Source organism: Mercurialis annua, linkage group LG2, assembly GCF_937616625.2.
Source record: "Mercurialis annua linkage group LG2, ddMerAnnu1.2, whole genome shotgun sequence".
Taxonomy (NCBI): domain Eukaryota; kingdom Viridiplantae; phylum Streptophyta; class Magnoliopsida; order Malpighiales; family Euphorbiaceae; genus Mercurialis; species Mercurialis annua.
In genome coordinates, this window is record NC_065571.1 from 4,713,253 (window position 1) to 4,722,609 (window position 9,357).

Consider the following 9,357-nt stretch of genomic DNA (forward strand, 5'->3'; position numbering starts at 1 on the left):
TTAATTTCTATATTACAATGAAACAATAACTTTAATAGGGGATCCTTGACTTACCACTAGTTAGGGCGGTCAAAATCGATCATAACACGGGAAATCGATTCACCAGACACGTAAAATTGATGAATTTTTGTTGAACTTTAGTAGATTCATACCGAATACAAGTTAATCCGTCTACGACACGAAATAAATCGATCATTTTTTATAGATTATCCCGTGAACCCGCCTAATTCATTTATAGATATATAATACTATTTAGAATAATATAAAATTAAAAGGATTAATAATTTCATAAAATATAAAATAAAACTATTACATAAAATTAATCTAGTTACATTAATATATAAATAAAATAATTATATGTACATTTTATAATTTAAATATGAGTTGATAAATTTGAGATGTGCTTTGTTAATAAATTTTAACGCATAAAAAAAATTGGCTATTTATTATATTTTATAAAATAAAATACTAATATAAAAAGAGGATGGCTGCCGTTAACGGCAAAACAAAACCACTAACGGCACCCGAAAAAAAAACTACAGATGGCTAGAAATATTTTTAGAAGAAAAGAAAGTTTTATTCTTTTAAATAGATTTAATTTTTTAATTATATATTCATAAAAAAATTAATATCTATAATGTACAAATAAATTAGCAGTAATATTAATATAGAACATAAAAAAGAGTTGACTTGAAAATCAAATAAAAAAACACAATAAAAAGAGTATATCCAAATATACCATAATTGATTCTTTCAATGGTTGAACATAAATAGTAGGCCGTACCACACTGTGTCACTACCAACCCATCTCCCTTCATCTCCATCATACTTCTCATTCTGCCAACCAATTGAAGAATCTAAGGGGTCAGTTTTCTCTCCTTTTCTTATTTGATTTTCTCTTCATCCAAACAGAACCTTTTAGATAATTATAGGCATCACAAGTTCCTACTTTCTTGGATCTTGGCCAATACAGTAGGACCACGTAGTATTTGATAATTTTCACCTTTATTGCATGGTTTAAAAATCCGTAGTTAGGCCGGTTAAATTGAATAATTATCCGTCTATTTTAATTAAGTTCGGTTAATATTTTTATTACTTCAATTAATTAAATTAATCGAATATTTTATATTATTTTAATATTTAATTTTTCTTATTTAATTTTAAATATTCATTTTGATATTTTATTGGTTTAACTGAATTGACCGAATTAACCAACTGATTTGGTCGGTTTGATTTTATACTTTTAAGATTTTAATTAATTCGATTTCATTCAACTAAAGATATAAATAATTTGGTTAATTTAATCTAACCGATTGTTTGCTCACCCTATTCGTTATGTAGAAAGGCAGTTTCTTTTCAATTCTTATATACTTATATTATACTCTAAAATGAAAGCTCTTACTCTATATATAATCTACACAGAAATGCTAATAATTATTGGATTACAAGCAGTGTAATGACTTCTTTGTTTTAAAAGTTTTTCTCTATTCTTTTCTTGTAGGTCAAACAATATATTCACGTATTTATCGAATAATATACAATAAATATTTGTGTTTTTTTTTTTCCGATGAATAAATATATGTGTTTTTTTTAATTTATATATATTTCAGAATTTCAATTTCCATTCTTTTGTTGATTAAGCCAACTTTTGATCTACGTACCTATGTAGCCAATGACTGAAAGTTCTTATATGTTCATGAATATACAATGATAAATTTTGTCTGGATTTGACAAGAAAACTTTATTGCTCATGTAGAATTAATGAAAATGTTATATTTTATTGATATAGTATTGCTTCAAAACTTAAATTCGTGTGTTCAACTTAATATATGACTAATTGTGACTATTTGGCGTGATATAGAAGTAATTGGTAAGAATTTTAATGAATAAGTAAGATTTTTCTGAAATGAAATTATTACAGTTTAGAAAAGTGACTATTTTTTACTGTACTATTTGAAATACTACAGAAAAACATAATTAGAAAATATAAAAAAAAACAAAAGAGAAGATAAAAGAAGTTATTTCAATAGGAAAACAGAAAGAATGTCAAAATAATATAAATTTTATTTTTTATATTAACATTTATAAATATATTTTTACAAAATTTATTTAAAAAATTTAAATATTAAAAGGATATATAATTTTTTTTATTTCTTAATTTTGTTTTGATGTTTCAGAATTGATTTTATTTTTTTTAAAATATCGAATATGAAAATATAAATTGTTTTGAGATTTTTTTTGTATTTATTAAACAAGTAGTACAAGCACGTTGACCAATTATTTTTTGAGCTTAATCCTTCGTCTTGTCCAATCTAATTGATACATTTTTGTAATACATTTTTTTAAAAATGTTTATTTTTAACTGATATTTTTTATTTATATAATTATTTTATTATTATTATTATAGATATTTGTTATATATATTTAATGCAACGTGGTGAGGGATTAGTATTAAAATCGAGTTAATGCAATTTCCTGTGGCCACCAACAGGTCGTTTCCAATTGTCTTTTTCCATTTCTTTCGTTCGTATAGGCTTATCCTTATCGATAAAAACAAAATATGGAAATGTAATGGAGAATCATAAAATTCCGCGTTACATTTTCAAATTTCACCGGAATAGTTCGTACTTTGTTTTATAGTACAACTTCTTGTTTCTGAAAAAATGAGAAACTAAGTTCAAGAATAAAAAATGCAATTCATAATTCTGTTCTATAATACCAATTCTTGCTCTACATGCAGGTTAAAAAGTTGGTGGATCAATCCATGGCTAGAGAACAGCTCGGAGTGCTCACGGCACTGGATGTCGCAAAGACTCAGTTGTACCATTTCACGGCAATCGTAATTGCCGGAATGGGCTTTTTCACCGACGCATATGATCTTTTCTGCATATCTTTAGTGACCAAATTGCTTGGTCGCATATATTACACTGACTACACTAAGGAAAAACCAGGCAGCTTACCTCCGAATGTAGCAGCCGCCGTCAACGGCGTGGCACTGTGCGGTACTTTAGCAGGGCAACTATTCTTCGGTTGGCTCGGTGACAAAATGGGTCGGAAGAAAGTGTACGGACTCACTCTAATTCTCATGGTGGTTTGCTCACTTGCTTCGGGACTTTCTTTCAGCGATAAACCGGACGCTGTCATCGCTACGCTTTGTTTCTTCCGGTTCTGGCTGGGATTTGGTATCGGCGGTGATTATCCTCTATCTGCAACTATCATGTCTGAATATGCCAACAAGAAAACCCGCGGAGCTTTTATTGCCGCAGTTTTTGCCATGCAAGGATTCGGTATTTTGGGCGGCGGAATTGTTGCTCTTATCGTTTCAACGGCGTTTGATCACCGATTCCCTGCACCTTCATATGCAGTTGATAGACACTTATCACTTATCCCTCAAGCTGACTATATTTGGCGCATCATCTTGATGTTCGGTGCAATTCCTGCTGCTGTAACTTTCTACTGGCGGATGAAGATGCCGGAAACTGCTCGTTACACCGCCTTAGTCGCCAAGAACGCGAAACAAGCCGCGGCTGATATGTCTAAGGTGCTAAATTGTGATCTTGAAGCAGAGGAAGAAAAAGTTAATAAAATGGTTACGGAGCCAGCCAATTCATTCGGTTTGTTTACTAAAGAATTCGCCAAACGCCATGGTTTTCACTTGGTGGGAACTACAACTACTTGGTTCTTACTGGATATTGCATTTTACAGCCAAAATCTATTTCAGAAAGATATTTTCTCAGCAATCAACTGGATTCCTAAGGCTCAAGAAATGAACGCTGTTCATGAGGTTTTCATGATTTCTAGGGCTCAGACACTTATTGCTCTCTGCAGTACCGTACCTGGATACTGGTTTACAGTGTTCTTGATTGATTACATGGGAAGATTCGTAATTCAATTGATGGGTTTCTTCTTCATGACGGTCTTCATGTTCGCGCTCGCTATACCTTACCATCATTGGACTTTAAAGCCCAACAGAATTGGTTTTGTTATCATCTACTCACTGACATTTTTCTTTGCCAATTTCGGACCTAATGCGACTACATTCGTTGTGCCAGCGGAAATTTTTCCGGCTAGGTTACGATCAACTTGTCACGGTATATCTGCAGCAGCAGGAAAAGCCGGCGCTATAATTGGTGCATTTGGATTCTTATATGCAGCACAAAGCCAAGACCCGAACAAGACTGACGCAGGTTATCCTCCGGGCATTGGTGTCAAGAATTCTTTGATTGCACTCGGCGTTATTAACTTCCTCGGCATGGTGTTTACTCTATTGGTGCCGGAGTCAAAGGGTAAATCGCTCGAAGAGTTGACCGGTGAGAATGACGAAAATGGAGAAGAAATGAAGAATACTGCTGCTGCTGCTGCTGATTCTGCTAGGACTGTTCCTGTGTGATTGTTCCTTTGCTAATCCAAAACCTTTCGCCAGCAGGGTTCATGATCAATTTATTGTGGGTTTTTGCTTATGTGCATTTTATGATGTTGATATATTGTTTTACTTGTGTTTGAATTTTGTTTTCTTGTTTTAAAGATCTTATTTATATAATATGTATTCTCTGTATTTTCCATTTGTTGCAAGGATCAATCCTATAAATTAATTTGAAATGATTTCTTTTGGAAGTACTATGTTTCTAATGATTATTTTCAAGAATTCTCATGATTTTAAGAGCACTTAATTTGATAAGGTTCTTTCTTAATTTCTTCATTGCTATCAAATATCAATGGTGACTGTATTAAGGTTCTTAATTACTTCAAATATACACTTTAACTTTCTGGGATGGTGAGATTGATTTTTTCTTTACTCAGACTGAATTTAAGCTAGCTCTTTTTTTTCTTCTTTTTCCTCTTTTCATATGAAATTCCTTTTTGTAATCTGAGAGGAGTGAAATGAAATCACAACAAATATTTAAAATTATAGGAAAAAGCTTAAGAAATAACCCTCCTTCGTAAAAATACAAAAACTAGTCATTTTTGTGTTCCATAAAAAATTGATATCTTTAATGTTAGTTAGAAATGAAATTTTCAAACTCCAAGGCGTAGATGAGTTGGTAAGGCGCTCTTGTAACTTAAATGAGGTCACGGGTTTAAACCGTACTCATGTATGCAGCCGTTTAAAATTTAAGACCAGAGCTTTGCCTCCCGCAAGGGACCTACCCGGCTCGAGTGGGGATTAGTCTGAATGTGGAAGGTTTAAAGGTGTTGTTTCATAGTTGGAACTCGTTCAGGACACCTCATGATCGATAAAAAAAATGAAATTTTCAAATTATCCTTTTTAATTTATCATATGATCGTTAAACATAATGGTTTTATAATAATTCACTTTTAAAAAATTAGATAAATATTTTAATAAATTAACCATTATGTTAAAAAACTGTAATTTTTTAATTTTTATAGAACGGAGTGAATAAGATTTAGAATTAAAAAAAATAAAGTTTACACGATTTGATTTAAACTCAAGCTACATGCATCCCTCCATGCTATTATTTATCTTATCATGTTAAGTACTTTTTGCAATCACATCTTACAAGGTTTCGTGTTTTTTATCTTATTTTTTGTTTTTAATTTTTGTTTTGCTGCCTTGGATATATTTTTTAGGGATAAGTTGAAAAGTACGTGATTTGTGAAAAATAATACCAAATATACAGCCGTTTTTTTTTTCTTGGGACACACTTTTATTTCTAAATTAATTACAGTTAGTACGTGATTTATATAAAAAATTCGGAACAACACGTAATTAGCAAAACAAACGAGTTAAATGCGGCGGTGATTATGTTGCCTAAACAAACGAGTTAAGCCCGGCCCGAGCCCGAGCCCGAGCTCGCAAAAAGTCCGCTTTTTGATGGGCGGGCTCGGGCTTTCTCAATATCATAAAAAATCAACGTAAGCCCGTCCAAGCCCGGTCCGTCCGTAAAATTAGTGTATTAGGACCGGATTTGGGTAGCATATTTAAAACCCGAACCGGGCTTGGGCGGGCTTGAGCTTGTTTTTAAAAAAGTCAAGCCCGCTTAAATCCGGCCCGAGCCCGTCCAAACCCGGCCCATGAACAGGTCTACCTAAATGATAAAGTGGGTCTTTCTTCTTGCTGTTGTATGGAGTAATTATAATTTGATTATACACGTGTCATGATTTCTAACTGGTTTATATTTGTTGCAAAAACAAGTGATTAGGCGGTGTTTGTCAGTAAACTTTTAAAAGAATATTAAAGAAAAATACTACTACCTATGATTTTGGATCTACTATAATGCTAAGAAGGCAAGAATATCCTGGTTTAACGTGTAAAAAATGAGAAAAAAATTGAATACTTATTGCTATGGTTAGTGCCTCGAAGATCGAACAAAAGGCAAGGACATAAGGCAAACCTTTCAATTAAATTATCAAAGATTAATTTTTTAATTATATTAATCCATTTTGATCTAACTCACTTTTTAATACTTAAATTAACAGTTGCTCGGCAGATCATTAAGAAGCTTCCGGGAGAAGAAGAATCAAGATCGATTGTATGGCTATTGACAACTTAAGTAGTAAATAATTTCTCTCTCACGAAGTCAATATCATGTTGTCTAGCTCCAACTATGATAGATTTTAGTTTTTTCAAAAGTTAATCAGAATGTCATCTAAACTTTAATTTCATAGGATATATCTTTATTTGTTTGTAAAGTATACACAAAATATACTTATTGTTTTTTAAAAAATATACATAAAATATATACAAAATATACTTATTATTTTCTAAAGAAAAGTAGCAAATATATTAAAAAAAATATTAAAATTAATTAATTTAAAATTAAAAAGTATACATAAAATATACATAGGATATATTTTTATTTGTTTATAAAGTATACACAAAGTATGGTTACTATTTTCTAAAAAAAATACAAAATTTATTCAAAAATAGTTATGAAGTATACACAGAATATCATAGAATATATTTTTATTTGTTTATAAACTATACACAAAATATAGTTATTATTTTCTAAAAAAAGTACAAAATCTATTCAAAAATAGTTATAAAGTATACACAAAGTGTACATAAAATATACTTATTATTTTTTTATAAAGTATACATAAAATATATACAAAGTATACTTATTATTTTCTAGAAAAAAGTAACAAATATATTCAAAAATATATTAAAATTAATTAATTTAAAATTAAAAAGTATACACAAAGTATAATTATTATTTTCTAAAAAGTACAAAATCTATTAAAAAATAGTTATAAAATATACATAAAGTATACATAAAGTATACATAAAATATATTTATTATTTTTTTATAAAATATACACAAAATATATACAAAGTATACTTATTATTTTCTAGAAAAAAGTAACAAATATATAAAAATTAATTAATTTAAAATTAAGAAGTATATAAAGTGTACATAAAATATAAAATTATTTTAAAATTTAAAAGTATACAAAAAGTATACACAAAATAAATTTATATTTTAAAATAACAAAATATACGCAATATATAAACATAATATGGTTTTTATGTATACATTGTTCATATACTTTTTATATACATTAGTAGTTTATCAATTTTTTTTAATTTAGATTCTATTAATTTCAGTATTATTTTTTTAGTTTCAGTATATTTTTTTTTTGAAATAAATGGACAATACTTATGTGTTTGTTTATAATAATTGTATACTTCTTGATGGATACCGAATCCTATTCTACTTATAATGGAGCCGAGTCGCTGGAGATCTATTCTCAGACGACACCAGACTCCCGCCCAAAGGGCCGAATCCACCGGATTCGCCTTGACTGGAATACATCATTCGACATCATAAAGACCGAATCCCTGAGGACTCGGACAAAGCACGTCGACCCCGGGATTCGGATAAGATCTCCAAGATCTACACATATTCGGAGTATCTGTCCTATTTGGATACAAATTCCGACTTAGGAAGATAACCTCCAACTTAGGAAGACGAGACTGTTTAGGAATATCTTCCTAAATAGGACTCCTGTCAGAATAAGGAAGGACACTCCTAATCAGGGTCAAACCCTACTAAATAGGAATCACTTTCCTACTACAACTCTGCAAGGTATACATTCGACTACTATAAAAGGAGCTTGAGGTATGCCTAAACACACAACTTATAACAAATACAATTATTCTCTCTTAAGCCTAAACTGACTTAAGCATCGGAGAGCTAATCGGACAAACCGTCCGATTAGCCATCTACACTGTTTTGCAGGATTAATGCCGTCGAGATGCCGGAATCCATCAATTGGCGCCGTCTGTGGGAAAAGCTTAACAACTTCGAATTAAAGGAGCTTTTCTGCGAACTAAATAAAATCTCATTGAAGGATGGCATCTGGCGGGATTAATTTAGAGAACACAAAAAAAATTATTATAAGAGAAGTGCTAAATTGGAAGAACCGAAAAGATCACATAGAAACAGGTGATTAATAAAACGAATTTGGTGGCCAGGAAGCATACGTACATGATAAAGGAATCACGTAAATAAAGAAATTGAACAATACTGAAGCAAGCAGGTCACGTCCTATTAATTATGGTTGGCAAACTAAAGCAGGTGGTGATAATTAAGCAAGCAGGTCACCTTATGGCAGAGATCAAAAGGAAGCATACATGAATAATACGAATGGCAACAAACAGGTGAAAGAGATATTGGAAGCAGACATTAAATAAATCAAAAGGTTGGCTAAATTGAATATAGGAAGCAGGTGATTTGGCCATGATTAACGAATTTGGATGGCCATCAAGTTTCTTTAAAGCACGTCAAAATATCAAATTTCCGTCCGAGAAAAAATAATAGAAGATTAAATTATTTTTAAAGGAAGCAGCTCTTGCTAAATTCAAAAAATTGAGAAAAAACTGCAACAAACGATATTGCATCTCTACAAAGAATCTTCTAAAATCACTAAGACCACGTCCGGGAATGAAGAATCAAAGATATTATCTTACAATCAACGGGATCTAAATCACGATAAGTTTTTCAAATACTTTATCTTATTTTTTTTATACTCATTGGAATGTCATAATGCATGATGAATCTTTTTATATATTCTGAAATTCCGCATGCTATATATTAAAATTTAGTTATTGATTTTGGTTTTAAAATTAAAGAAAAAATAAACTATTATTTTAGTTTAATCCATAATTTTATATGACTTCAAAAATATTATGCCTTTAAATTGAAATTTAATAAATATATTATAAAATATATATAAAAAAAGGAATAAGAAGCCAAATATGGCCTAATCAAGAAGGTATTGCGCCTAAAAAGACTCGATCAAAAAGAATATATTGCATAACTACAAAAGACTAATTAGCTAAGAAGGAAATAATCAAATGTAGCATATCAATCATTAGTTTCCTTTATCAAGTAA

At 30.4% G+C, this 9,357-nt stretch overlaps 1 protein-coding gene across 1 annotated transcript; it reads left to right on the plus strand.

The window, feature by feature from the left end:
• Positions 1-771: 771 nt before the first annotated feature.
• LOC126667735 (probable inorganic phosphate transporter 1-3) lies at positions 772-4,614 on the plus strand. Its single transcript, XM_050360793.2, has 2 exons — positions 772-864; positions 2,741-4,614. The coding sequence occupies exon 2, from the start codon at positions 2,765-2,767 to the stop codon at positions 4,388-4,390; it is 1,626 nt and encodes a 541-aa protein (XP_050216750.1). The 5' UTR covers positions 772-864; positions 2,741-2,764; the 3' UTR covers positions 4,391-4,614.
• The last annotated feature ends 4,743 nt before the right edge of the window (positions 4,615-9,357 follow it).